The sequence below is a fragment of the Pocillopora damicornis genome, chromosome 13 (assembly GCF_964200805.1).
Source record: "Pocillopora damicornis chromosome 13, jaPocDami1.2, whole genome shotgun sequence".
NCBI lineage: Eukaryota > Metazoa > Cnidaria > Anthozoa > Scleractinia > Pocilloporidae > Pocillopora > Pocillopora damicornis.
Window position 1 is genome coordinate 8,535,748 of NC_142682.1, and position 15,831 is coordinate 8,551,578.

Genomic DNA, 15,831 nt, shown 5'->3' on the forward strand with positions numbered 1-15,831 from the left:
CATGACAATCGGTCTTGGCTTTCTGGCCTCGTTTGAAAACAACTGTGCGCCAGAAAACAAGGTCTTTAATCACCTCGAGGCTCTCCACAGAAAACCATCACTTTCGATTACATTTAACACCAGTAGTAAGACCAAAAAATATATTTGTGCGTTGACTTTTTACCAAGCGTCTTGACTTAAATAAATAAGACCGATTGACATGATGAGTCTTTACAGTGTTGTTTAAACCGTTGTCACACAATAACTCGTTCGTGTCTGAAGCTGTTAGAGTCGTTGGTGAGGTTTACTTCGCTTTATTTGCCTTAAGATCCTTATAAACTTTGTTGCAAATAAAAATAATTGCATTTTGCTAAAGATCTCGTCTAGAAAGCCAAGTCTTCGTTAAAAAATCTGAGCGATTGACATGATGGTCTTTACAGTGTTGTTGTCGCACAATAACTCGTTCGCGTCTTAAGCTGTTAGAGTCGTTGGTGAGGTTTACTTTGCTTTATTCGCCTTAAGATCCTTATAAACTTTGTTGCAAATAAAAAGAAATGCTTTTTACTAAAGATCTTGTCTAGAAAGCCAAGTTTTCGTTAAAAAATCTGAGCGATTGACATGATGAGTCTTTACGGTGTTGTTGTCGCACAATAACTCGTTCGCGTCTTAAGCTGTTATAGTCATTGGTGATGTTCACCAATGTTCACCGATGTTTAAGCTTCTGTTAGATGTTCACCAATGTTCACCAGTGTTTTTTTACTAAATATCGTTTACTTCTCTGTATGTTTAACTTCTAATAAGTTGTATTGGATTGATGACCAACTTGCCGACGTCTCTACTCGATTTGATACGTCGGCGAGTTGGCGTCGGCGAGTTGGTCCGTCGGCGAGTTGACTGGTTACCGAGCACAAGATAACATTTCCAATGTCACTTGCACCACACAGATAACTGAAGAAGAAGCATTTAAGAGTATGATGTGAAAATTATGCACTCTAATCCTGTAAAAGTATACATTTTCTTAAAGCTTAATAAACACTGATTTTGGATATACAATTTATTTTCATAATTTGTGCTACAGAACAGAATGAGAGCTTAGTCATTCATGCTGAGAAATTTTTCTAGATAAGTTTATTTGTCAATGCATTTTAATCAACACTTTTTTGTTGAACTGTGATCTGCACATATTGAACTAAAAAAGTTTGACTGGGATTTGTAATTTAAAGCCTGGTTATTATTTTATCATTTTTTAACTTAAAAGTAGCGCTTTTGAGCAAAGTTTTCACTGTTACATTTTGAGTGTAGCTCTCCTCCATCTGCCTGACCTCTTTCTTCCTCTCTTTGCTGGTTGAAGCACCTTCCATATCAGCACAAATGGCTACATATTCATATATGTCACATGTAACCTCAACCTAATAACTCCTTACAAATTGTATGGGCTCTTTGCCTTCTACCATGCATCAGCATTGACAGGCAAAACAAATGACTTATTACAATGTGATTGGGTAACAGCCTTCACAGGTGTGAAGTAGAACACATTTATGTAAACAAACATCAATGCTCCTTAAAATTTTAAAGTTCCTTTTTCTGGTAAAGTGTTTTGATCCTTGAAGACTTTATTCTCGAATTATGGTCAACTCGCCGACGGACCAACTCGCCAACACCAACTCGCTGACGTATAAAATCGAGTAGAGACGTTGGCGAGTTGGTCGTCAATCCAATACAACTTATTAGAAGTTAAACAAACAGAAAAGTAAACGATATTTAGTAAAAAAACACTGGTGAACATTGGTGAACATCAAACAGAAGCTTAAACATTGGTGAACATCACCAATGACTAGAACAGCTTAAGATGCGAACGAGTTGTTGTGCGACAACAACACCATAAAGACTCATCATGTCAATCGCTCAGATTTTTTAACAAAAACTTGGCTTTCTAGACAAGATCTTTAGTAAAAAGCATTTCTTTCTATTTGCAACAAAGTTTATAAGGATCTCAAGGCAAATAAAGCGAAGTAAACATCGCCAATGACTCTAACAGCTTCAAACGCGAACGAGTTGTGTGACAACACTGTAAAGACTTATCATGACAATCGGTCAGATTTTTAAAGAAAACTTGGCTTTCTAGACAAGATCTTTAGTAAAAAGTAATTATTTTTATTTGCAACGAAGTTTATAAGGATCTCAAGGCGAACAAAGTAAAGTAAACATCGCCAATGACTCTAACAGCTTCAGATGCGAACAAGTTATTGTGTGACAACAACACCGTAAAGACTCATCATGTCAATCGCTCAGATTTTTTAACAAAAAATTGGCTTTCTAGACAAGATCTTTGGTAAAAGGCATTTATTTTTATTTGCAACAAAGTTTATCAGGATCTTAAGGCAAATAAAGCGAAGTAAACCTCACCAATGACTCTAACAGCTTCAGACGCGAACAAGTTATTGTGTGACAACAACACTGTAAAGACTCATCTTGACAATCGCTCAGATTTTTTAAGAAAACATGTTCACCGATGTTTAAGCTTCTGTTTGATGTTCACCAATGTTCACCAGTGTTTTTTACTAAATATCCTTTACTTTTCTGTATGTTTAACTTCTAATAAGTTGTGTTGGATTGACGACCAACTCGCCAACGTCTCTACTCGATTTTATACGTCGGCGAGTTGGCGTCGGCGAGTTGGTCTGTCGGCGAGTTGACTGGTCACCACATTTTCATGCTTACTAGTGTATAAACCAATTATCTTACCAATGTATGCTATACTCCTGGGATCACCACTGACATACTTAGGGTGATGATCAAATCTGGTGCAGCAACTGACGCAAAACAATTCTCTACTTCCATCAGCCTTTGTAGGGGCTTGCGATATTTCCTGTGCACTGATGATATTCTTGCAACCCTGTCTGACACATCTTGCAGGCAAACACCATGTTTCATCAGGATTCCAAAACCAAGCCAACTCAGAAAATCTTGTACCATCCCATACCTCCTTTTTAATGCTCCATCCATCATTACCTCCATTTATCCAGTGTTCTTTTTCCACCCAGTGGGCCGTCATCTTTTCACACATCTGTTGATCTGCAACCCATAACTTAACTTTGCTGCATAATCCAAGATAACAATACTTTATAGTTCCTGCTTCTCCACAAAAGCGGCACTTTTCAGTTGCAGACTCCATAATGTCCCTATGGTTTTTATGTGCTCCACTCAAGCAAATCATTACAACTCCATAGCGGATTAAATGTGACTTTCTGAAATGGGTGACACCGCTGGATTTTTTACCTCGAAGGCTCGGTTTATTCCTTTGGGCATTGCTTTCGGTGGCTGCCGAAAACGTGTCGGTTTTATTCGTTTCGAAAAAGGTGAGATATTTTGAAAGAAGACCAAAGGAACTGCGGAAGGTACTTCAAAAGACTTGGACAATAGTGTAATTAAGCTACCTTGCGCGAACAGACTTGTGATCTTGTATCCTTTTGTTTACATTGTCTTGAGATGAATGAACTCGAGATCGATTAACTGCAATCATTTGAATGGATTTAGTTTCTATTCACGGTGTATATTTAGCCTTAATATGTTTTTAGGATTAAAGAGCGTTGCAAAAGATTTAAAAATGGATCTTGAACGAGTTGTTGTAATCACTGCGAAGAGCAAAAGCGAAAATAGTTTATCATTTCGAGCGCCGATCGTTTTGTTTTGATCCGAATCAAGCAGATTCCCGGGAGAGTTTATTTCATCTGTTAACAAAAGAAAAATATCTCACCTACATCAAAGAAGTTGCGCTCTTCACGATCTTCGGAAGCATGCCGGCATGTCGGCAAGCTCATCGGAATGAATAAGTAATGAGAAAGAACAATAGCCTGAATATATGAATACTTAACAACCTCAATTTTTGAGGTACACATTTAATCCGCTATGGAGTTGTAATGTAAAGTATTCTTTAGCATCTTCATACCCTACATCATCAAGAAATTTTTTGACTTCTTCCCAGTCCTTGGGCCACCTTATTTTCATTGTGTGGTCTTCTTCATCTATTTCTTTTCCTCTGCAATACATTCGGCGAGCATAGCGAAGCAGGTCTTCTACAGTGCATAATGAAGAACCTCTTCTTACACTAAGTTCAATTGCTTCAAATATGCACTTCACAATGGCATACTTTAATTTCTGATCTTCAGTACCAGGAGCAGTTCCTCCATTGTCATCCCATTTATGCCATAACCATCATCTCCAATATCATCCACACCTTCAAAGTCCATTGGGGGGTCCACATCCTCAACATCAGAAAGGTTTTGATGTTGAGGAGAACAAATTTGTTCAAAGTTTTCAATTGCATCTTCATCTTCTACTTCTTCAGTGGCCAGATTGGTTGAGGTACCACACTGCAAACTTACTGTTTCCTCTTGCAAACCAGTGAATTGGTAATCTGTACTGACTGTACCGACTATAAGTTGATTTGCCCAATATTGGATGTTTACAACGAGAAATTACATGTTGTCTTGCCTGCCACTTTTAGCTTGCTTTGCATTGAATTGGCAGCAGATGTGAAGGACGACAAATACATCTTTGGAAGTTAAGTCTTGGCAGGTTATATGTTTGGTGCACTTGGAACCAACCTTCATTCCAGGTGAATCATCTTTTAGGGGCAAAATTCCAGATTTGTCTCAAATTCTAAGTGGGATATTTGGGTTCAGTAATTCACAGATTTTCCATTGCAGGAACTGCAGCAACAGTGAACATCAACTGTTTTCTTGGCAGAACAAAAGCAGAGAGAAGATGGCTGTCTCTTTCCTCCCTCTGCCATGTTTGCAGCTTGAATTACAAGCCAGACAGTGGTGTCATTCATTAATGACACCTCAGGTGTGTTTACAAGAAGTAAAATTTGTTTTGAACCAATCAGAGCGAATCACGGCACGCCAAAAATAGCGGGAAATATTACTACTTGTGCATTATGTCATGGCGGCTGTTCAGGTGAAGACGTATTGTTCTTCTCTAAAGGCAATGGTTTCCTCCCCAGTTTGTGATGAAGAGGAAAATTCTGACCTAGATTCGTCTTGCAGCACATTATCGGTAGATGAGAGCAAGAATAGTCCACCTCAATCTCAAGTGACGCCAGTGATGCTAAAAAGAACTACAAGCACAGGTTTTACTCCGAGCGTGGTGGCCGTGGATCAAAGAGAAGATGTCGAAGATCCGAGAGGTAAGTTCCTGCCAAAACAGTTTTGCTTTCTGACTAATCAACTTCTTCTGCCCAGTTCTTAGTTTCTTTTGCCCTTGCTTTTTTTTTCAGACTGGGATGTTCAGCGTGTCAAGGTCTGGGCAAAAGCACTATTTAATGATGAAGGCATAGCTAGAAAATTCGAGGAAGAAGAAATCGAGGGGCGTACACTACAGTCTGAACGCATCTTGTCCGATGCATTGATGGACAACCTTGGATTATCAACAATTGGAAAGAAGGACAAATTTGCCACTGCCACTGGTAAATTTATCAAAGTCACAATAATGATAATACAGTCAGTTTTTATTTTTGTGGTTTCTTCAAGTTCTGAATAGACCCTTTCACAGTTTCTGGCGCCATCTTTGTTGTGGGCAAAATTTACAGCCAATAGTTGCGGTTCCACTAGAGCTTTTGCCCACAGGAAAGTAAGAATTTACCCACGGGGAGTCTGTGTTTTGTGTGTGAGCGATATTCCCACAGTGAAACTGCCCACGGGAAATCACTATGGATACATCAAAAAGAACAAAAGAATGACCCATGATATTCCCAGAACCAAGTAGTAGGGTTTAGCCTTGGTTTATCTAGCCACAAGAGTAGTTCAACCAATTGGGTGGAAGAAAATTGCAAATACAGGAAACCGCAGCACATGCTGGGCACATTTTTGCGGTGTTGAACTGAATTCGCGGCAAATGCTTTGGCACGTACCAAATTCGGGACATGCGGTAACAAGCATGGCAAACTTTCGAGGTCCAAAGTGAGTATATTTTAGTCGTCTTTTCTCAAATATCCTAATTATCTGAGTTCCTTTAGTGCGGCATAGTTTTGTAATTCTTTTTTTTTTTTTCACAGCTACTTTAGATCAGATGATGGTGAGGAAGATGCACTGTTGTACAACGGTTATTTATTTCAGAGAAGTTGAGAGCAAGAGAGTTATCAAAATCAACCAGGAGCGTACTCTCCATATCCGTATTATTTAACTAGCAACCCAAGAATACCTTACCAGTACGTTCCTCAGGAGGCTCCGCGATCTTGTAGCCCAATCAGCAGTTCTCAAGCTGACTTATCTGGTGAGAAGAGTGTCACAGAAAAGAGCAGGCGTACAAGCTGGGAACATGGAGAAACATGAAGCTTGATTGCAACCTACCGAGAAAATTACGATCGTTTAAAGTCCACAAAGAGTAGTCATGGCAAGAAAAGCGTATGGGATTCAATTATGGCAGATTTTGTTAGTTTCTGCTGCGGCATAGAATCAGACAAAACACTAGTCCAGATTAAAGAGAAATGGCGCTCTTTGTTCGACAAATACAAAGCCGTCAAAGATAATAACAACAAGACAGGAAGGGACAGTAAGACCTTTGAGTTTTACGATGAGATTGATGAGTTCATGTCAGGGTCCGATAAAGTGAACCCGAAATTTGTCACTACTGCTGATCCAACAACAGTCGCTGTTGGGGAAAAGCCCAATGAGAAAGAGGATTCACCCTGCCCACCAAAAAAGAAGAAAAAGAGAGCAAGCCTTGATGGAAAAGAGGCAGAAAGTACCATTCTAAATCCCATGGAGGCACAACAAACAGCCCTCGAGAAAGCAGACGAGAAAGACCAGCGGATGTTTGAGGCTTTGTTAAAATCCCAAAGCAACTCTCAACAAAGGCACCAGGAATTTACTCTTTCTGTCTTGGGCAAACTGGGCGAGATTATCTCTTCAAAAAAATAAAGAATTTTTTTCTTTACGGTATTCACAACTAAAAAATCAATTGTTCAAGTTGTAGTTTTCTGTTTTAAAGGACATTGAACGTGAATTTTAAACCATGTTATACACAATACAACAAACGAACTCTCACGTTTTTTTTTATTAATAGATTAAAGTGTTACGAGGAAAATTCATGTGGTATTATTTCTATATTTTAATGTTCACATAATTTCTTAAATGCTGCCACTAGGCATGGCCATGTTACAGTTTTGCGTCAGTTATAGTTCAGAACATTCATGAGAAACATGAGATCGATGAGTTCATGTCAGGGTCCTGGGAATTCAGTTTTGCTCTTTTAATGAAAATTTTAATAAAAATAGAGTTTTACAATCAAACATTGTGATTAAATGGTGAGAAAAGGGTAATCAGGGGAGTGGTTTTACAATATTGAAATTATAAAGGGCCAACAACAGAAACATGGTCTAGCGTTGATCAGTTACTTGCAAGTAAACCGGGCTCCTCTGTTTTCATTTTTGGCGGCTGTTCATGAGGTGTTTACTATGGAAGGCCTTTACACTAGTGTCCATACTACCTTGTTTTGTTACGGAACAGAGAGCATCGCTGGAAAAAAAATTATTGATTTGCTACAAATTCAATTACAGCCAGTCGAACACCGTTTGCAGCCTGGCTGGGAACTCCATTGTCATCATCATCGTCATCATCACTATTGCCCGCGACATCTCCATCAAATTCTTCCCCTCGAATAATACAAATGTTGTGAAGTACACAGCATGCTATGATGGTGTTTGGGATCCTCCAATGATCCTCATCCAAGCACTTCAGTAGTGTTCTCCACCTACCCTTTAACAAACCAAACGCATGCTCAGAAACTATTCGTCCTTTAGAGAGTTCCTTATTGAACTTCTTCTGGTCTCGGTTAAGGGCTCCATTATCTTTGATAACCGGTAGAAGCCAGGTCTTCAATGGGTACGCTGAATCTCCCAGCACAATTGGGCGAATTATGGATCCCCCCAAATCCAGGGTAGGTTCCATGAGAATGTCCTCGTTTTCGGCGGCCCAGTACACATCGCTTTGTCGCAGCATTCGAGAATCATGCAGACTCCCAGGAAACCCAGTGGCAACTGATAAAAAGAGTCCCGAAGAGTCAACAATCCCTTGTACCAAATAACTGTAAAAATGTTTCCGGTTAAAGTAGTCCTCGTGATTCTCTTTTGGTGCTTTTATAGGAATGTGACTACCGTCAATCGCTGCAACGACATTCAGAACCTTGCTCTTCTCAGAGAAATCTTCAATTTTCCTGCTTATTTCCGCCCTTGTAGAAGGAAACTTTACGAAGTCATCCTGCAGACAGCAAATTGCTTCTACAAACTCATGACAGCACTTAACCACTGTAGGTTTTGCCAGTCCAATCATCAGTCCACATGAGCGGTAGCACTCGCCAGTTGCCAAACACCACAAGCTCACAGCCACTCGCTTTTCAGCTGGAATAGCGTCACGCATTCTAGTGTTTTGTCGCGCTATTGCTGGCCCTACCAGCGTACAGATATACTCAAAAGTAGCCTAAGACATGCGGAAGTTTTCCTTCCACCAGTGATCAAGAGCTCTGCTGTTTAAAAGTTCCTGGAACCAGTTCTGCAGACGAGGAAATACCTAAGCACGTCTTGGCCGGCGAGCAACTTGCAGGTAACGATTTCTATAGAACAAATACAACATCTGAAGTGATTGTAAAAGTCGTAATTGCAGACGCCTTCTACGCATTTGTCTTAGAATGAAGTTTTGGATCGCTGAATCAACCTGACATTGCCATATGAGAAGAAGAACAACAACTGAAAGGAGACCATACATCTCGTGGTTTGCAATCTCCATGATGCATTAAATTTCCCGCCAAACACAGCGAGGTCAAACGTTCACCTCGGGCAATATTTTGCAATGTAACCGGAAAATATTATCTAACCGGAAACCCAAGCTGATCCCATCCCAAGCCAATTTCCCCTTGGGAAACCATGGGCAGAATGTAAGTGTAACCACAACTAATGTATGGGAAAAGTTAGGAGTTCGAAGCACAATAATTTAAAGAAAATTAACACTCTGCAATTTCTATGAATAACAAGATAAACGTACCTAGCAAAAGATTTAATGGGTTAAATGTGAACAGTGTTTTCAATAAGGGCTGGCGGCCGGCGAAACTCACCGGCTATTTCACGCCAACTCGCCGCCTACTTTGAAAATAAATAACCCCAATTTTTTTTAATATCATGAGAAACATTCGCCCTGAATTGGCGAAGTTTTTTTCAAAAAAAAAAAAAAAAAAAAAAAAAAAAGAATGTTACCTGAAATCTCAGTAGTTTCAGCCCAGCGGCCATTGCTTTCTTCGATCGATCGCTCAGTTGCTGAGCAGCCTGGCATATTCTCTAAACCGTGGGTTCTGGGTGTGAAAGCAGCACAACGCGTGTGTGTGAATATTTCCACGCGCTCTCGAGGTATCGAAGAGTTTACAACTTTTGAATAAATTACATGCATGTCTGCACCAAAGAAAACACAAAGAACCCTTTTTGAAGTGTTTCAGCCTCAACAAAAGCGACAAAGAAGAGAGACAGGTATGTCCACTCCTTTATTTAAATTTTGCAAGTTGTAGAGCTTTCACAATACTAAAATGTCTTGTGTTTATAAATAACTATACATCAGATAAAATCAGCAACAAATTGTGAAACTATTTAAGAAAATACTTCACAGTTTAGGTAGACACAAAATTGGACAAGCGATAAAACATTGTCATGTTTTCGTCTTTTCCGTGTGTAAACAAAAATTAGTCATGGCAAATATCCTCAAAAATAACATGCGAACAAAGTTTGCAAATTCGATGATGTGCTGTCACTGCTAAGTTAATTTTGATATTTTAACTTGACTTTTATCCAAGGTTTCTATTTTTGTTGGCAGTTATGAGGTTAAAAATGCGTTTTTAAGGCGAATCAAGGTCTGCCGGTGCAGCTTGTTCATATGTAAAATGCAAACTTATTCACGGTGACAGCAAGCGAAAAAATTGGCGTTTCTTTTTGAAAGCGCTTTCGCCAATGTTTTGAAATTCAATTCAAAATAAGGGAATCGGCAATTTGGTATATTTTTAGTAAATAGGTAAATAACACGAAACTTTATGATATTTAAATCATTTTATTATCATCGAGTTTGGCCGGTCAACATATGACCGTCAAGTTGAACGTTTGACCGGCCAAAACCCCAATGAATTAGACGCGGCTGATTAGAAGATTGTTTTTCAAATTAGAATAGATTGTTTTTCAAATGTTAAGGCAAGTTAATGACTTTTAATTGGTTTTGATATATTTTATTTGAACATAACAGAAAGCTTTCCTTATTTCACTTTCTCAACTGTAGTGTCTTACATTGCATTACGAGTATGCGCACTGGGTTGTTATTACAAGCAGGATTAGAGAAGTAGAAGTTTCCATTAAAAGAGTTCAGAATTATAATCGAGGATTCCATAACTGGCGATGAGGATATCCCAAACGAGCTCACCTACAACTACAACTCAAATTACAGTCATTTAGAAACAACTACATTGGATAAACAATGGAAAAAACAACATTCTTCTCACCACCACGTGTGCTGGCCGCCATCTTGAAACTGTTTTGAGGTGAAAATCAAGACTTCTCGACTCAGTTGAACAATAATATACACTGGCCATGGAAGATTCCCCGGAAAATTGCATCACACGATTACACCGAACGATTACACAACTGCTGAAGCGAAATGGCGAATATTTTACCTCCATTTCCTCCATTCTTCGTACATGAAGACGACGCTTCAGTCGGTCCGCATTGGAAAAAATGGTTGAAGCGTTTTGAAATGTATCTCGCTGCTCATGAGGTAAAAGATCTGACACGCAAGAGAGCGCTGCTACTATACTCCGCTGGTGAGAAAGTCGCCGACATTTTCGAAACACTTCCAGACCAGGGCAAAGAAAAAGAATACAACAAAGCCATAACCGCTTTGAATGTCAATAGTAGTGCAAGACCACTTGCTCAGAAGTTCCGTAGACTACCATTTCACGTTCACGAACAAGTAGAGGCTGAGCTCAAGAATCTAGAGGAACTTGACATAATAGAACAAGCTGAAGGACCGACTCCCTGGGTGTCCCCGATAGTGGTAGTTCCAAAGAAGACAGGAATACGCATATGCGTCGATATGAGAGCGGCCAATCAGGCTATAAAACTGGAACGACACCCAGTACCTACTGTAGAAGACCTTATCGTTGATCTAAATGGATCCACTGTGTTCAGCAAGATAGACTTAAACCAAGGCTATCACCAACTCGAGCTGGAAGAAAATTCTCGAGGCATTACTACTTTTGTCACGCTCATTGCTTTATTTCGATACAAGCGACTCACCTTTGGAGTCAACTCAGCAGCTAAAATATTTCAGAAGTCTATAGAAGAGGTATTACAGGGAGTTGAAGGTGCAAGAAACATATCTGACGACATAATAGAATTTGGCAAGAATCAAGTTGATCATGACGAGGCTCTACGAGCTGTTCTTCAGAGAATGAGAGAAAACAATCTAACTGCGAACCCTGACAAGTGTCTGTTCAACCAATCATCCATTGACTTCTTTGGCCATCACTTCTCTGCAGACGGCATCAGTGCAGACAACAAGAAAATTTCATCCCTCATCAATGCCGGTGCTCCCAAGAATGCAACGGAGGCACACAGTTTTCTTGGTTTGGACCAGTACCTTGCACACTTCATCAAGGACTTTGCATCCATTTTCGCTCCAATCCGTCAACTCACACACAAAAATGCCAAGTGGGTGTGGGGCCCAGAAGAACAACATGCATTTGCTTGTCTTAAGGCTCACTTCACATGCTGATTCAAGACAACATCTTGCAGCCATAGAAGCGGAGCATTTGCAGAGGGTTCCGACATTCCACAAGGAGTCAGTAAACAGAGAAAATGTTGCTGATGATGTGCTTTATAAAGCTTTGATGTCTGTTTACTGGATTAACTCTTTGTACAAATGCTACTTCTCGATGAATAATTTCCTTTACCACATTGAACATTTACAGGCTCAATTTAGCAATGATTTGCAAATGTATACATGCAGATTTGTAATTGTTTTGTTGACAATTCATTTTAGAACACGAAAACAAAAATACCGCTCAAAAAACTGAGAGATGTAAGATTGCTTGAAAGATTTTTGAAAACAAAGGACGAAGACAGGAAAATTGAAGATATTCCAGCGGCTGAGTTGAATTAATTAATTAGCGAATTTATTATCTCCGTATGCACTAAAGATGGCAACGAGTACGAGCCAACTTCGCTTCGAAGTTTAATGGCCAGCTTCTGATGACATTTGAAGAAAAAGGGCTATTCTGCCAGCATAATCAACAACTTGCTCTTTGAGAAAACCAGAAAAGTTCTTCAATCCAAGCAAAAGCAGCTAAAGAAGCAAGGAAAAGGGAATAAAACAAAAGCTTTGTCATCGGTAGCTTTGACAACCGAAGAGTTATAGATATTGTACGCTTTTCATCGCCCCATTTGTGCTATTTGTCTACCAAAGACAACACGAAAAAATCTCAGCACCTATGAAATAAAAACATTAGAGCATGGAAAATGCTTTGTACAATTTCCATTCACTCATTGATACGTATCAGAAAACTCACTCGTTCGCTGCGCTCACTTGTTCGTTTTCTGATACTACACAACTCATGAATAAAAATCGTACGCACACCTTTTCCATGAAGTAATCTCTATTTTTTTTTTATCTGGCCAATTTTAAAGCCGAGCCTATCAAAGAAGTTATTCAAGATGGAGAAACCACAGTTGACTCCACTGTCAAGAAGTATATTGAAAAACACAAACTGAGCTTGGCAAGATTGTATTTAGCATCAAAGCCTTCATCTCTCTTTACTCTCACTGATGTGGCTTGTGATGATGATGCCAATCTCAATTCACCAACATTTGAGTTTGTGGAGTCATCAAAGCCTGCGAAATGTCAGCAAGACAGGGGCAAGGCATAGCACATGAAGTATGCAAACCTGGATGAAGATACATTTAAACTGGACGATGCATCCTTCAATTCTGTCTCTCATGCCTTCCCTTGTTGCAAAAGTGCTGACTTGGCATGGTTAGGCCAATCTCTCAACATATACCATACAGACAACTCATCACAGCTTGTTCTTCATTTGTGTTCATCATCCACTACAAACATACGAACATGATGACCCAACGCTAAGGACACCATGTTGATTTTGAAAGTAATTGTCACTAGTCCTCCCTCCTCTGAAGTCAGAGTAAAAACATGCAATCTGTTTCACTTTTTATAAAAAAGGACAAAAGACCTATTTACAAAATTTCTGTGTAAATATATAAAATTCAAATAATGTCAATTATGGAATTTTAATTACAGTAATTAATTGATATATTCATTTGCTATCAATTATTAAACTGAAGGTACTGCCAAAATTGAACATTTATTTAGTACCTTATTACATGAAATTTTCGCGACATGTTAATTTCGCGATTTGGAGAGTTGCATATTTCGCGACACCTTATTTTCACGATTTTGCGAAAATTTTGCATTTTGACTCACTTTAATTTCGCGTTTTTAAGTGAGACACAATTTATTTCTTTGTCAATGTTATTTTACATGTCCTTGAAAATTTGATCAAACAAGTTAATCAACAATGTCCAAATAAACAAACGCAGCTGATTATGTAAACAGTAACAAGATATTCTCACAGCATCTAGAAGGCACGGTATGTACCTGCCCATGCTTGAATGCAAGTCACGTTATTACTGGTCAATTGACCTTAATATCCATTACATTAAATATTCCTTTCTGCTAACTCTGAGGGAAAAAATGTTGCCGTTTAGTTGCATGACTGATGCCGTTTAATCGTTTCCGTAAATGTCTTGATACGGATCAACAGGGGGTAGCACTTCTTTTCCATTTAAAACATCCTTTATTCCAGCTTTTTCCCATCCTTTCAAAACATAAACCTTTCCTTCAGTGCTGGTGAAAAAGTTATACAACTCTACCAACCAAGTGGCATGGATTGGTTTAAGGACTGATAGTTTGAGATCAACATTGACATCTTCAAAATTGATTCCACTATCCACTTGTTTCTGGACTTCTGCGGAATACCATGTGGCGAACTTGTTCTTGCAAAACTTCTTGGCCTGTCCATTGACCGTTAGATCCAAGGGTTGAAAAAAATGTGTCATGTTAGCTGGGACAGAAATGACTTCTATATTCAATGAGGAGAGCTTCGAGCAAACCTGCGTTTTCTGACCTCTGAAGACATCCCAGATAAGAAGCACTTTTTGAGATCGTGGAAGGCCAAGTTCCTTGCGTTTCTTTACCACGTAGGGATTGATTACAGAATTAATAAGGCCTATTGTTTCTGCCTCGTTTGAATAGTGCTTTGGGTTTTGGCTGACACAAAAGCTCTTGGGAAAACTAAAGTTCCGAGGAAGGCTAGCCTTAGTTTTACCCTGGTATACAATTTGCAACGGGAGAAATTCGCCAGACAAAGAAATCACAAATGTTAGAGTAATGTTACGCTTATCTGTCAAACCCTTGATTGGTACAGACTGAGAGTTTGTTGCTGCCATGGTCATTCGACCCACTGATACGTAAGAACTCGGTGTTTGATCAGCATTAAGAATAAGTTCTGGTGGAACATTGTGTTGCTTGATGCAATTGTCAATGTCCGACAGGTAAGTGAGCTTGCATTCGTCGTAAACTCCTCTTGGAACTGGTGGCTTGGTTGTTGTGCTTGCAAGCCGGGAAAAGTTGCAACGCTTGTAAATAGATTGAGTCCATCCTCATGTGGGTGCAAATGAGAGGTACTTGTCACGCATTGATGGATTGCTGCTAATCAGTGCTTTCGCAGCAGCTGAAACGACGCTGCCGTTCACTACACCACCTCTGGACCTGAGGTTTTTTAAGAATGTGATCAGTTTGCTGTCCAGCTCAAGAAGGAACGGTGGTCGCCCACGTTTCTGCGTTTCAAGGGATGTAACCAGTTGAACATTTCCTTGTCTTGTTTGCGCAGAAAGTTCCTCTCGAAATGCATTTTTAAAGGCACGCACTGTGCTTTCTTTTAAGCCTGGAAATTCTTCAATAAAGCATTCTAGGGTTTTTTTGTTTCCATTTTCACTTGCGAACTTCCCAATTTTTACGCGATCCTTGCCGCTGTATTGAAAATATTTTCCCCTTTTTCTCTTAGGATGTTGATTTGGTTGCGAAATCTCGGCGGGTCTTGAAAGGTTTACAACTACAGCCACGGTTTCCACTCCTAAATTTGTATCCTCCTGCCTCGGTATATGTGATTCAAGTATTTCTACCTCCACCGAATCTTCAGGCGAAGGTTCTTCTCTACTGAGAGAGAAGCCGAACTGAAACAAAGACATGTAATGGTAGTAGACGAACGCTCATGTGTAATTTCTACAGAAAACACATGTAGTTGTAGAATACTGTAAATGCACAATGATTTCACGTGGTCGGCAGGGATATGTGATCGTCAGCTGTCAAAAAACCGGAAATACCTTAGATGTTTAAACCTTGAACCCTGCTAGAGTAAGACACTTTGATTTTGGTGATGGCTTCAGTTTCTGGTACTCTCCAATATTCCTTTCCCTACGGCCTGAGAGGCTTTCACGTTTATAAAGAGATTTGGAAACCTAAGGTTGGAGACGTTCTTTCCTGCATCCATGAAAGAAACAACCAACACGATCGATATACAATAGCTGCAACAAAATTGCTTCCTGGACGACTATCGAATGTAACACTCGGTCATTTACCACATGAGATCAGTCGCTTTACAAGATTTCTTATTTCAAGAGGCACAGATGTCTTGTGACAGTAAAAGACGCACACTTTCGACGATCACCACTCATACAAGGAGGCTTGGAGA

The 15,831-nt window shown here is 39.5% G+C and overlaps 2 protein-coding genes and 1 pseudogene across 3 annotated transcripts in view; 1 reads left to right on the forward strand and 2 right to left on the reverse strand.

Moving 5' to 3' along the window:
* LOC149035346 (uncharacterized) overlaps nt 1-4,468 on the reverse strand; it is a 16,434-nt pseudogene extending 11,966 nt beyond the window's left edge. Inside the window, exons 1-3 of the transcript XR_016182580.1 lie at nt 3,877-4,468; nt 2,725-3,046; nt 1,269-1,354 (exon numbers count right to left, since the gene is read on the reverse strand). The product of XR_016182580.1 is annotated as an uncharacterized LOC149035346 (transcript). The remainder of the gene's footprint in view (nt 1-1,268; nt 1,355-2,724; nt 3,047-3,876) is intronic.
* Nucleotides 4,469-5,782: 1,314 nt separating this feature from the next.
* LOC149035348 (uncharacterized) lies at nt 5,783-7,070 on the forward strand. Its single transcript, XM_089191990.1, has one exon. It carries the CDS (start codon nt 6,402-6,404, stop codon nt 6,900-6,902), a length of 501 nt encoding a protein of 166 aa, XP_089048116.1. The 5' UTR covers nt 5,783-6,401; the 3' UTR covers nt 6,903-7,070.
* Nucleotides 7,071-7,511: 441 nt separating this feature from the next.
* LOC149035349 (uncharacterized) lies at nt 7,512-8,399 on the reverse strand. Its single transcript, XM_089192514.1, has one exon. It carries the CDS (start codon nt 8,397-8,399, stop codon nt 7,512-7,514), a length of 888 nt encoding a protein of 295 aa, XP_089048640.1.
* Between the last annotated feature and the right edge of the window lie 7,432 nt (nt 8,400-15,831).